This window comes from Manacus vitellinus, unplaced genomic scaffold (assembly GCF_001715985.3).
Source record: "Manacus vitellinus isolate BGI_N305 unplaced genomic scaffold, ASM171598v3 scaffold_5_pilon, whole genome shotgun sequence".
NCBI lineage: Eukaryota > Metazoa > Chordata > Aves > Passeriformes > Pipridae > Manacus > Manacus vitellinus.
This window is the reverse complement of record NW_021940682.1, coordinates 34,557,197-34,571,887: the sequence shown is the minus strand read 5'-3', so window position 1 is coordinate 34,571,887 and position 14,691 is coordinate 34,557,197. Positions and strand designations below refer to the sequence as shown.

General features: G+C 40.3%; 1 protein-coding gene across 1 annotated transcript in view; it reads right to left on the bottom strand.

Moving 5' to 3' along the window:
- Window positions 1–14,691, bottom strand: part of PPM1H (protein phosphatase, Mg2+/Mn2+ dependent 1H) — a 71,761-nt gene that overhangs the window by 39,588 nt on the left and 17,482 nt on the right. The window contains exon 5 of the mRNA XM_008926569.3: window positions 947–1,031. Coding sequence (XP_008924817.1) covers window positions 947–1,031 — 85 coding nt within the window. The remainder of the gene's footprint in view (window positions 1–946; window positions 1,032–14,691) is intronic.

The window sequence follows — 14,691 nt, the reverse complement described above, 5'->3', positions numbered from 1 at the left end:
TCTCTGAATATGAATACTCCCAAAAGCAGTTTTCCCTCTGAAATTTTCAGCTTCAAGCCAGTGAACCTGAGTGAAAAAAAATCAAATGTGACAATTGAGGAAACACTTAAATTTTTTTCTTTGGAACCTTCCACCCCACCTTTCAACCATCAGCATTTTGTCTAGTTTCAAACCACATTGCTTGGGCCAGGCTGAAGAAAAGAGACATGTCGAGACCAGGGAATCTCACTAGCCTTGGCCTGGCCACCTCAAGTCAGGCAAGGCTGACAGTGAGCCTGCCTTGGCCGAAGCTTAAACTTCTAAGAGGAAAAAGCAGGAGACCAGAAGAAGCACAAAAGAAATTTCTCAGCCATGTTAGGAATGACATTTTGACAAAGAGCCAACCAACTTCAACCAACCAATCTGACCATTGATGAAAAACTTAAAAAGTAACAGGATTGTTTGCATGAAAAATAACACTATGCATTTTGACTTATGTTACTTAGGCAGCTTATCAGCAAATACAGCCTGGTGAATAAAGCATCCCATATATCCTCAGATAGTCACCCTCTCCCAGCTTTATGGGTGCTGCTACACTAAATAAAATCAGTCTTTGATCACCCATCCTATCCTGCAGCTACTAATATTCACTGAGATCACCTCTAAATTGGACATATTTTCCCTGATCAAGATACTACCAGCATACTATTTGAATAAATTAATCAAACTCTGCAATATCAATGGTCTTCACTGAAGAGATAAGACTCCTTTCACTGAGATTTGCACCACCAGGCTTTTCTTCACTTTTGCTGATGGCTAAAAGACATACATGATCAGTCACTGGTGTTCAGTGAACACACCATCCTTCACTGAGCCACAGTAACTCAGCGGCATTTCTCTGAGCCTTAGGTGTTACTGGGCAATGCTGGTCATCAACAGCACCTGATTTGGTCCTCAGGTCTCTTACCAGATACTGAAGTCGCTGGCGTTCAGTCTCTGGAGTGAATTCTGAAGACATTGGAATGACATCACCATTTCGGATTATTATAGCCCTGTAACAGTAATAGAATGTCATCAGTACAGAAAAAAAAAAGTAAAAAATACCCAGGAAACCACAGGGTACAGTCACACTCTTATTCTCTTCAGACTCACAGTCAAATAAAGCCATTTCTTTTCTATTGAGGTGGCCAGCAGAACAGGATAATAATTTCTGCCCTGCATCCTTTAGACTGGATAACAAAGTATATTTGCATAAGCCAAGTTCATTTCAGAGCTCACAAAAACATCCAAGCAACAAAGGCAAGAGTTATTTCAGTTGATATCTACAGGGTATCCTTATTAAGTGAAATGCAGACACCCAGAGGAGATGCGCAGAATCACTGATTGTAGAACAACTCTTTGCAGATTTTAATACCAGTTGAGGCTGACACTGTCTAAATGACTGACTTCAAATGCCTCATGCAAGCACTTTCGAATTATTGATTGGTCATATATCACATCAGAACATTTCTACTCCAACAGCAAATGGAAATAGCAAAGTGAATCCTATTTAACACAAATTTAACTAGTTATCTGCCAAAAGATGACAGGTAATGGAATGAGCACAGATCAGCCAGGGGATTTTAGGCACACTTCTGCAAATCACAGAGAGGAAATTCTCTCAAATACCTGCCTGTTGCCTCTTAACAATCTGCTATGCTGCATGCAAAATATGGTCCAATCCTTCCCTGGTGTAATGCCACTGGCTGGAATACAAGTCACAAGAGGGGAGAATTTACCCAATATTCTTATTGCATTCTGCAGTCATGTATTCACTCACAGAATCACATTCCTTTATCTTTCCATTATTTAAGCAGCTCTGTAAGTATAGTAATGGTTGGTGCTTTTGAAGTGCTGTGTAAATTAGATATCATCTTACAGACTTTAATGCCTATTTTGGAGCTTTTTCTCAGCCATCAGGAGATTAATTTAGTGTTTGGATAGTAGCAGTGTACCATGTCTCCTCTTGAATTCAGACAGAATCTGGTGTAGCTAAAACAAGCATTTGCCACTTGGATTCCAGTTTCTCTGTGTTTTAAATGACCTCATTTCTGTGATCTTTTCATCCCATTGGTGTGCTATTTATGAGCTAGCTTACTTCCCTTGATAATTTGATGAATTTGCTGTCATTGCTTCTATGCCAGGTGTTCTGATGGCACTGTAATCCAACCAACAAATATGGCAGGCACATGAAGACTGAAAACTTAAACCTCTAAACTCAAAACATAGGCAGTTTGAGAAAACCAGCTCAGGTACAAACCAAGTTTGTAAAATTAGTGGCTCCAGGTCTTGTGGATAGGTCATTGAAGTAAAATTGTCTCCAAATGGTCATCTACTATTGCTAGTATGCAAAAGGCAGGAGCATTTATCTATGAGGAAAGGAACTGTTCACATTTTTGAGTCATGTGTCAAAGAACAGACAGGTTCAGGATGGCGCTACAACACGAGATGTAGGAAGAAGCTCTAGTGATGAGGGGAAAACTGCTCTGCTTTGATGAGTAACAAATTTAATGATGCTGGATGTCCAGTACTCCCTTGCAAATAATCCCATGTAGAAATTAGAGGCAGGCAGGAGTGCAACCTACATATTGAAGGCTCCCACTGGCCCTCCACTGCTACACTTAAAAACAATATTGTGTGCTTGAAATGAGACAGACATGGTGGTTGTAATTCTTCAATTTCTTAAAACAAATTTGTGCAGAATTTTTGACAGAATTTTTTTTTTTATGGAATCTGGATACACTACTGGCTTACAAAAATGCCTATCCAATGGAAAATAATAAAAGTTTGCTGATTTTATTTTTTATTTCTGAGACAGTCATTTAAATATGAATTAAGAATTCTACCACGTCTTTTCTGCAACAACACTTTTGCTTTTATTTTAGCAATTCCTAAAGTATTCAGCTTTGAACCAGATTAATTTACTCAAACGGTGAACACTTTTTATAACCTTTTTATATGTTATTTGATTCACTTGAGTAGGCCTGCACTTAAGGGGACTGTGGGTTTAGTACGTACCCTGACAACAGTCTAGACTAGACTGATCAAAGGAGCTGATCAGACACTAACCAAATTTTACACACTAGTTTAAGTGAGTCATAAGGGATTTTCTGATCTTGTGCTTGTCTGAAAGAGCTAATATAAAACCACATATTGATATAACTGCTAGCACATCAGTCTAATTTTCTAATTATCCCTTGCTTCCCCTTTAATCACCATTTCACAGGAAATCCATATTTTAAAGACCACTCAGACCAGTCTGGGGTTCACCTTTTTCTTTGTGCACGTAGACATACTTCCCATATATGTTGATAGCTGTCATTCTCACTTCTATGGGTAGAATTGGGCCCTGAGGGACTCACATAAAAAGCAATTCAGAGGTGAGTGGGTCAACCTTTCATGGCTCAACTTATTTTCACTTGAAATTGCAGCCACCTGGGATGAAAAGCACAACCCGGCACACACACACCAAAAAAAAAATCTTTGGAGGGGGAGGAATGAAAGCAATACTGTTGATACCTGATAAAACAGAGCCTCAGTTTTATATTCTTCATTAATGTTTTCAGCAGTTGGACTTCATTCTACTTGCAAGTTACAGCTGCTCATAAGAATTAAGCGATTTGATCTGAGGAATTAGACAGCTCTAGATACGAGTAATGGGAGGGATGCAGATGCACATGTACAGGTCACTGGTCCAAATTCAACTGTGGTGGGCTTCTAATCCCTTACCTGGCTCTTTACCTTTCTGAACCAGCTGCTCAGCCACTTCATGACAGCAAAGGGTATTTCTGACAGCCCAAGTGACACAAATGGACACATTTGTTGGCCGTCTCACTAGAGAGGCTGGGTGCAAAAGCCTGGCTTGGGAGCTGACCTGCGCCGTGGGATTTTCCCTGGTGATTGAAGAGGTGCCGACTCAGGCCCTAATTGGGTTTGGGGACTGAAATGCCCTTTCTGTGACCTTCCAGTGACAGAGCTGCCAAGCACCGACTGAAGGCTTTTCCCACCGCGCAACCTCCAGAGCCCTGAATTCAACAGCCCAGAGTCAATAACTGCTCACGACGAGGGAGCCTGGCTGATGCAGCAGCTGCAAACAGCTCCAGCAACTGCTTTTAGAGACCCACTCTATACGGTCCTGCAGGACAATTAATTTTAACTTTACACTGCCTAATGGACTAAGCAGCAACATGGTGTTACATGAGCATTACTGCTTCTGCCATGCATGAAAGACGCATGTATGCAAGGAAATAGCGCTCTGAAAGCATTTTGCTCCCCATGCATTGAGGATATATGAATATATGATTTTATGCCAGAATACAGCTGTCCTATTAAACTGTCAGAAATAACTACATAGGAAGCAAGAACACAAATAGATGCGGTGCCCAGAGAGCATCTGATTCTGCCATGTTTAATAGTGACATTTTAATTTCAGCCACGCTGGTGAAACACATTATAGCAGAGCCACAGGGCAAGCCTGCCAAAGGCAGATGGATGATTCATGTTTGCAGGGAAGAAGTATGTCAACACTAACCAAATATTCTCTGATGGCAAGGTTGCTTCAGACCCATACCAATCATTAATTTATATCACCAGTGAAGTAGTAATTAAAAAAAAAAAGCTTTATTGGCAGGATAGGAAACCAGGAGTCACAGATCTGCAGCCCCCTCAGTGCATTGCCCTCCACGCTCCATGGCTCTGATGCCCTCTCCACACAGCACCGTCTACAGTGAGTAAACAGGAGAAACTGCTATAAGGTCTTGAGACCATAGAGGCCAGTAAGTCACTTATTTTGATCCCTTCTAAAAACAAATCATAGATTTCTCCGAGTCCTTTCTCCTCTCTTGAACCCAGCTACCTAACTCCCTACCCACAGGAACTACAGATTGTACTTGCCACTGCATTTCAGAGATATGTGCTCTGCACGACAATTAAAGCATGTTCACTAATCCAAAGGTGGTAAATACTCACAGAAAACAGGAATATAACAGGGGAAAAAAGTCCCCAATACACTAGTAGCCTAAAATGGAAGGAACAATAATCTGATTTTTTCTCTCTCTTCTGGCCACTTCACTGAGTTCTTCTGACTCAGAGAAGCCATGCCCCGAACAACTAAATGTGGAGCAAGAGGCATGCCAGTGCCTCAGTGCGCAAGGCAGAACTGGCAGTCATGGCAAATCCTGCAGCTGGCTATGTCTACTCAGTCACACGGAAATGAAAAGAAACACCAGGATCTTAAAAGGCTGCACATACCCCTACAGAAAACAGTACATTTATCTTCTGGATTGACATGACTGTTTAGTCCATAATGATCAGCTAAGTTCACACAGAACATTACATATATGTTTTTTTTTATATTCAGATTCAATACTTTGAAATTATATTTGGTGCCTTAGTATATATCCCCTTTTAAAATACATGGGGAATGAAGCAACAAAAGGGTAAAAATCTGCCACTGTGCTGTAATGCTGCCGTCATGCTCAGGATGTAGCAACAACACTGGCTTAAGGAAAATATTGATATATCAACTGCTTTTGCACTTTTAATATGGATAAAAACAGCCACCTCTCCTTGAATCAAACAGGGTTTGGGTTTTTTTTCCTTTTGTGGAGAATACAATCAGATGGAAACTGCACAGCATCCTTTCTGAGTTTCTTATGAGAAACAGAGGGAAACTCATACATTTTAGAGGAAGCTCTTGTTGGTTACTCTCATTCAATCACACAGAGAAAGAAACACTTTAGTGAACAAGGTCAAAAGTGTAATTCCACTGCTGTCATGGGTCTATTGGGATTCTAGTGTTCAAAACAAAGAGGCATCTCCAACTGTTAGGAGTATTCAGGGGACACCCTGATTCCATGACACACTTTTTCAGTCAAAAATGATCTGAAATGCAACATTAAACTGCCCATTTCTACAAAAGAGGGTAAAAATCTGGTAAAGGTGTTAAAGAGAGACTATTTAGAAAACCCTTTTTGACAGTCTGTATCAATTCCAAGTCACTGGGAGGATGTATCCATTTTGTCAAAAGGTATTAAGCATGTGGATTCAGTACAGAGGAAGTAGAAGTGTCTGGCCTGCCTGGAAAGGTATTAGAAATGTGTCAATGGAAAAGAAAGAGAGATTAAACTGACAGAAGGAATAAGACAGGGTTTTATTACATTGAAAGGGGAACCAAGCAATAGATTTTAATTAGGTGTGTCACAAAATAGCAGAGAAAAAAAAGTAAATCCTAGAACTGTGGAATAAGTTTATGTTGGTACTTGTTTACTATGGTAACTAAATGCATATATTTAAAGAATCCAAGGAAGATCAATGCTAATGTCTGGTAAGATTTAAACTAGTTGTGTTTTTTTTTTTTTAAATTTATTTTCCCTTCTTAATTGCTAAGAAGTGAAAGAAGATGACTATAAAATGATTAAAAAGAGAAATGTTTCTCTCTTGTTCAAATGAAGTACTGGAACTTACAGCCATTATGATTACTGATGACTCTTAATACATTCAGCACTGACACCTTGATTTCACTTATTATGAACTGAGTTACTCTCAGTCCCATGCAGATCCATTTCTCACTGTTTCTTTAGAAACCAGGTGAAAATACACTGGCAATAATCACAGAACTACACTGCAAAGCCTTTAATGATTTCCTTAATTTTATTAATTAAGGCAGGCTGAGGATAGTGAAACAAACCATTAGGTAACATCTAGCTGGCATTAAAATAGGTCCTAGCAATGACATATCTATCTCCATAAAACTCAGGTGAAAGCAGCAGCCCTCAGCAAATCAATGGAAAAACCCTCTGGCTGCCTCCCACTGATAATACCCAAGATAATGCTCCAAGTCCTACTCGTCACTGCTATCAAGAAGGAAACAAGTAACAAACCAGGGAAGGAGTAGAGCCAATGAGAATCGCCTCTTGTCTTCATTTTCCATCTCCTGCCACTCAACAGTCCTGTCACCCTGATTTCTTTGTATTTTTCAGTGCAAACATGAGGCTGTTCACAGAAATATTCTGACAGAATAGAAAAACTAGATCATTTTTCTTTCAGGCAAACAAAGCCAATGTTATGAAGGAACATAGTCACCCTGCTTGTGGCTCTTCCTGTGACAATACAGTTTTGTGTTATGCTGTGGTTAAAGCAGGCTGCTCAGACACTTTCGTTCATCACTTGGGGGAACTTCAGCTCCCTCAAGCCAATAAAAGGTGTGAGAACTTGCCTTGGTGAAGTATTGCAAAAGCAGTTTCCTACAGGAGTGTGCTTTGGCATTTCCTGCCGGAACAATGAAGATCCCTCCCAAACTGCTGCTAAGTTTTTTTCTGGGCTGCCACCCACCCTAGCTGCTCCAAGAGTTAATATCTCAGCAGCACAACTGCCAAGTGCAGCCCCTGCTCCAGCAGGATGCTGACTGGGCATTTCCAGGTGTTTCATTTAAGGTCCTTTCTTCATGTCCTTGCACCAGCATGGAGCAAAGCATGCTACATCTCTCCTGTGGCAAGATGACAACCTCCTCCTGCCTTTGAGAAGAACCACGCAAAGAAATGAGGAAATCCAGTCCCTGTGAAAACCTCTGAAAGTTGTCTTTCAGAGGCAGGCTACCTACAAACACGCGAGCTGTTCCTATGCACACACATGTAGAGCTTTACAGAGTTTTCAGTTACCCAACTCATTCATGTTTACATGCTTGTTTAGTGATTCCTTTAGAGAAGGACACAATGGGCACAATGAGGCTGTTGAAATACTCTAAAGCCACTATTCTGGTGAACTGTATTATTATTGTATTATTTCTAATAAAGGACCACAAATTGGCAAGTAGAAGCTATTTCTCTAAGAAAAATAATTTTCATAGATTTCCGTGGAAGGGCTTACTTCTCCATCTACACTAGCACCTGGGCCAGCCAGCATCTTCCTTACTGCCACCAAAAATAATAAAAATCTGAATTTTTATAACTGATCTCATATTGCATCCCATGTATTCACTAACTACTTAGTAAGCAGCAGTTAAAAGGATTTTCTACTGCTGGTGGCCTCCCTCTGCTTTATATACGGCATGTAACCCTGAGAAGCACTTGATAGTCACCGCCGATGTAACTAAATTACTTCAGTTGTTTCTGTATCACTTCTCAACTCTACAGTTCTAAATTAAACAGCTGAGCTTGCAGGTTTGTCCACACTGGAGAGAGAGTTCAGAGAAGACACATTACTTCCTCGTTTTTGACCCCTGGAGCTGTACTCTTCTAGTTATCAATGCCTCTTTGGTGGACAGCAGCTCCATTCCCATGAGATCCTCCTGTGAATTCCCTGCTCTAGTTTAGGTCCTCAAGTGTCTTTCTTGTCTGATGAAATTTAAGTATGAAGTTATTATTAGCAATTGGTTTAATTATTAACACTGGTTTATATTATGACTAATTATAAATTTTTTTGTATGCCCACCCCATCACTAATGGGATGGCACTGGTTATCTGTATGCAATGTTCTTGTTTGTTTAATCCAGAAAGTAACTTTTGCTATTGAACCAGTAGGGACTTTAAAAGTTTACCTATACACTTCAAGTATTGTCTACTCTAGCTCCAGTAGTACTAAACCAAAAGTGAATGAACTAAACCAAAATGCTCTGTAATTTGTAATCTGTTGGTTTACTTCTGAACACATCGATCTTTCAGAAAGGGCTTCAGCTGGCAGCTAGGAAGCTATTACAAGCCAGTTTATAGTGACACTACTAGCACATGAAAACTGCTCACCGTTGGTCCCAGTACCCTTAGGCTGGAGATTTACTACTCTCACAGGATTCATTTTGCCCACGATGATTTCAGTGTGTTCTTCGTTTGAACACAGTTAAGGCCAGGGTTGTAGTGATGATAGACCACCACATTTCTGTATCACGGCTGAACAACATGCCACCAATTACTCAGGCCATGCCAGGAAAACGAACAAAGAAGTGCAGTCATGTCTCTGTGGCCAGCTCTGAGCTTCAGGATTGGTATCTGTGGAATCAAAGTCTTTTTCCCTGCTGTCCAGGATATCACATTCATCTCCAGGACGAGTTACTATGGCAACTAAACCTAGGCGTAGTGGATGAAGGCATTGCTGTGCAAGTCAGTGTTTATTTTTGACAGTAATATGGCTGGGATATGGCTGACCATGTAAAATGGAAGAAGCAAGGATTTTTTTATCTCCCTGCTCTTCACTATCTTACCATTGAGGAAGAAGGAATGACTTTTAGCACTTAAACTCATATCTACTTTGATCTCAGCTTTTCTACTTAATAGCAGTTGCAGGATGTTGGAGCAAGCTGGACCAACATGTAAAAGTAGACTGAAAGTGTCAGTCTCTGCTCACTCCGCATTGATGAATTTTACCCAAGTCCTGCTTTATTCACCCTCAGAGAAGCGACAAGGGAAGCCCTCTCTGGAAGCCTCAGGAGTAGGGCTCAAGCTGCATTGAATAGCTGCTGCTGAGGCTGAACAGCCTGGGCTGCCTGTCAAGCTCACAGAATTCAGGGGACATGAAAAGCTTTCCAACATGGTAGGGATTGCAGCAGACTTTGAAACATTCACCAAGCAAACCTGGGGTGTTCCCTCTGGCCCTTCTCCCATACTGCGGTTGAGAACTAGAGAACCAAGGTGCCCAGCCTGCTTTGTATGCCTTGGCCCTGGCCCTGCAACACTGGAATGAAGAACTTGCATATGTCTCTGTGGTCAGCTACAAAGGCAGAGATTTAAAAGATAGTTTGTTTGGGTTTTGTTGGCTTACTTTTTTCTTTCTTTTTTTTAAAGGTTGAAAACCTATGAGAATTAAAGTTAACAGAATTCTTTACTCCTGGAAACCAATACCAATGAACTGTGGGTTTCCAGTTTACTGATATCACTTGAATAGCCAAAATTCCTCTCCTTCCTTGTAATCTGGAACATAAGATGATTTCTGTGTAGTTAGGACCAGAAATTTAACTGAATGCACCAAATGTACCCCTCACCAAAAATGTTTACAATGGCTTCAATACCTGCCGATTGCCACAGACATTGCTAGGGCATACGGTCTCCCAGGAAAAACAAGAGTTTGGAAAAGAGGTAGGATGTTTGTTTTGTCTTCAAAAGCCTAAAAACATTTACTACCAAATGAATAATTTCTGCTGAGTCAGTGCTGGATATGACATGCCAGTACCCTGGAACTTGTCATCCAAGTTCCAGGGTAGAAAATGCTCTTTCTAATCACTGCACTTTGAGTGCAATGACTTATTTCTGATCCAACACCTTTTCTTCACACCTCACCTTAAGTATTTCTTGAAGCGCCTCCAAAAGCTTTACCCAGCACAAAATCCTGCAGTATCAGAGGTTGCTGCTATTCCTATGAATCCTGTGCTCTGGCCAGGCAGGAGAAGAGGAGAAGTGCTTTCTGCAGGCCTGCAAGTCATGCTTCTAAGGAAAAGAGACGGGAGGGGCAGAGAGACAGGACTTGGCCATGTCTCCTGAATATGACTAAGATGCCATGATCTTTTCCAACATTTTTGGCTAGGCAGGATCAGAATTCTCTACCTACCAAACTGTAGTTAGTGAAGGAGAATGTGCGCTAGAGAGACTTGCTTTGCCTTGAATTAAGTCTCTCCTCACTACACAGACTTGTGAGCAAACCAGACTTAAGTTATCTGTTACCCTGAAATGATCAAACATTTATTTTCAAGTGATTCTGTCAGAAAGAATAATAAGCTAAAAAGGGGATGTGTACATAGATTGGCCAAAATACATAGGTGTTGCTTTCATCTCCTGGGAGGCATCTTTTGAGAATCTCGAGGAATGAGAACTTCAGAGGATGAAGAAGAGTCACTACTGATTGCATGCTCCCAAGGCGAAAAGGCCCTGATTGTCATTCAGATTTGCAACTTTCTTTGTCCCATCTTTAGGAGAAGACAATAAAAAAAGAACTGCAGACTAAAGAAGCTTAGTAACTGAGTTAGTCTTTCCTCTAGACCTTTAAATCTCTACTATTAAGCACAGTTATTGTTGTTCATACAGACACAGATGTAAGAAGACAGAGAGGGCTTAGGCAGACCACTCAAGGAAAACAGGGAAAATACACACTATTTAGATTAGAAGACAGGTAGTTATGAAAAACAGAAAATTAAAGCTTCCTAGAAAGACACTAAACCAAAGACTAAAGTAAACTAGTTCTACAATAGCAATATTTTCACTTTTTAGTTTCCATCCTTACACAGTATTAGCGCTTCTGGCAAAAATGACCCTGCTGGAGCACCTCGAAGAAGAGGTCAGATACCATGAACTACAAATATGGGTCAGAATCATCAATTCTTACTTCTCAGAAATTCTATTTAAGCTACAGTGCCAGTCAGCAGATACATGGCTGTTTTCATGCCTCTCTCATTTACTTCATAAAAGCAAATTAATGCCCCAAATTTGATTTCCTACAATGAGAACCAAGCATGAGGGAAGCAGCTGACAAGCACCATGACAAAGAAGAGGAAGGACAAACGTAGTGAGTTTCAACACAGGCAGCAAATCCAGAAAGGACTGAAATGGTAAACAAACTCAATTTTCATTTCACTATTTTATTACACTGGGAGAAGACTATGTTACAAACACACTTTTCCACATTTGGGCTCGAAGTACCAATGAAGTTGCTTTACCTGCATCCACTTGGAAGCACCACAAAAACATTCACTCAACAAGCTCCTATCATTTAATAAGCCCAAATGCCTTAGCATTAATTCTACACTTGCAAAAAGGAGGAGAAAATCTATTCTGGATGTGAGGATATATGTTCAAGTAGAGGGTGAATATGCCCAAAAAACATAAGTACAGGGGAGAAAAAGCAAGGACGCAAAAAGATGATAAAGAGAGCTGATGAAGTTAAGCAAAAAATTCAGTGACCCTGTAAGTCTGTAAAGCCTTCAAAACATCAGGCTCTTTGCTTTGATGCCATGTTCTGCCAATAAATCAAAAAAGCCCAGAACCCATCTGCAGATTTAGTGAGTGTTTCAGGGCGTATGGAAAAGTCAAATCAGCTTGCAGTGTTCTGCTTCTTGTATAATGATAAAAGTACAGTTACACTACATGGCTCCAAGCACAGCACAAAATGGAAGCGCCTGCAGTCTCCGAGCAGCTCCTTAACCAGACAACACAAATGCCAGAACAACACTCATGCCAAAGACTGTAATGCAATATGATCATATTAACTGTCATTGTAGTCATATTGGGCAAATGCTGTGTTGCATGAGGCTATACAATACTTTGGTAGTAATCAGTAAACCATTAGGTCTCTATTTTACTACTGCTTCATCACTAGCTATAAAACAACATCCTAATAAGGAGCATAAAACTAAAAAGAACTGAGATTAACAAGGCGTGTTACAGCAGTTTAGAAGTCAAAGTCATTTCAGCAATATAAAAATGAACAATACTATTTAAAACAATGATCAGAGAAGATTTACTATTCCATATTAAAAAAAGCAGCTATTCCAATAGCCTGGCCTAGTTTCCATAGCATATATATGTCAAAGCAAAACACAGCACCTCAATGCTCACCAGAAAAGCACTATATATTGGATAGCTGACTATACTACTATCAGTCTCTAATCAGAAAACCTTGCATGGACAATGGTAATCACTGAAAAGAAGAGAGAGAAAAAAACATTAGAAAAAGCTTTGGCTGATATTCAGATATGAATTTTGACCGTACAAGAAGGTATATTCATGGCAGAGTCAAAGAATGATCAGACAAGCCATTAGAGAATGAAAGCGGCTCCTTCCACGTTGTTTTTATCAGGCTCTGAATACATCACCTCATTTTTAGTAAGGTTCTGGTATCATGTGCAGTTAACATATAATTATTACGGAACTGTGATTGCATCGTTAGCAGAAGTTTAATTATATCATTGACATTAGTGATGCCATAACATCAGGCTCAATAATAGTTCATAACAAAACCTACAATTAGAACAATTTTTGCTCCCTTTTACACCAACCAAAAGTGTTCAGCTTGGAGAAGCCTAATAGTCCATACAGAAGCGAGCTAGGGCTGAACCTGAAAGGATTGCTGGCTGGTAATTTAGTAATATGGTAATTAAAGTCTTTTCATGATGTAATTACACATCAACTACAAAAGGACAGCTGCTATACAACACTGCCAGGGTACGTGGCATGAAATGATTAGATTTGAGAAGCTTTGGTGGATAAACTGAATACCACAGACATAAGTCTGAGGTATAGCTGGCACCACACAGTACATTATTATTCAAGTCTCACACTTAACATTTCCTTAGTTTCATTGTGATAGTACAGTTTGTTGCACATACCTTGGTCTTCTGACAGAAGCAGCTGTTCAAAAACCAACTTTAAAAGCTTCTGCTGTTTTTAAGTTGCACGAAATTAAAAGACCTAACCTTCTTCTGGGGAGAGGCAGTACAAATGAGATTTGCATGAACCCAAAGTGTTTATTTCCCACCCTTGCAGCATAAAACCTACTCTCACTCTCTGTGAGAAGTGTAACTCGATTTATTTATATGCTTTTTCCAGTGGTGTAGCAGAGAGGAAAGAAGGAGAATGAGGAGAGGGGAGAGGCACAAATAAGAAGGTGAACTCAAAGAAACTAAAGTACTAAGGGTTTTGGCATCCAGTTTCAACAGCAACAAGCAGAAGTCCCCTGTTTGAGTGAAAAAACAAACCCACCCTTCTTCTCAAGAGCAGTAAAACATTTAAGTAGTTTCCTTATTGTATTTCTCACCGCCCTTCCCTCTATCTGTGCAAACCACAAAGCTGACCACACAAGGCAAGAGACAGCAAAAAGGAACATATTTTTCCAACTAACACAAATAAAACTTCTTCACTACATAACTGGCTCTTCAAAGTGTATGAATGCACTGTGCACCCTGGCAATGGGGAGACAATCTCAGAGCTGCTTTTCTAGTCCTAAAATGTCCTTATAGTCATGACAGCAACTTGGATGTTTTGCAACAGCCGCTTTTTTCCCTGAAAGAGGGTAAGTGAGGATTTCGTGGGAGTGAGAGCCAGACTAACTGATCTTCTGCACTTTAAAGCTTTTATTTTGTTTTGAGCTAGGAAAATCGAGGAATGGACTTATTTGAAAATGAAAGATTTTGGGACAATTCTCCTCAGTATGAGAAAGGTTTTACATGAGGTCCATTTCAAAAGTGCAAAACTAAACGATTTTGGATCTGGAGGGACTCTATTATCTACAAGCTGTGAGGAATGAGTAGAAAAATTTGAATCCTGGTTCAAACAACACCCAACCTTTCTGATGGCTTCCTTTCTGATTCCTGTTCTTTTTCTGAAGAGATGTTTTGGATGGACTTAATGAACATACAAAGCTTCTTGAAGACTTAGTGTCTTTAACTACAGCTATGCCAGCCAATACACTGGCACCAACTCCAGATCACTGTCAACAAGAGTTTCTTCCCCTTGGGTATCAGAGACTACAACGGAGCTGAGGCTGCCCTTGGGGAGCCATAGGAAGAATTCTGGAGGAACTGGAAACAGCCAGTCCCAGTTATTTATGAACAAAGATCTTAGCTACTGAGAAGTAAGTCCTGCATGGCCAGTTTTGCACAGCTGTGGTGGTGGGAAACAGTTTTCCCCCTGAAGTTATAAAATGGTAAAACCCCAGGGGGTGGTGACCCTTGAAGTTTTGAGGTTTTACCCAATGAGC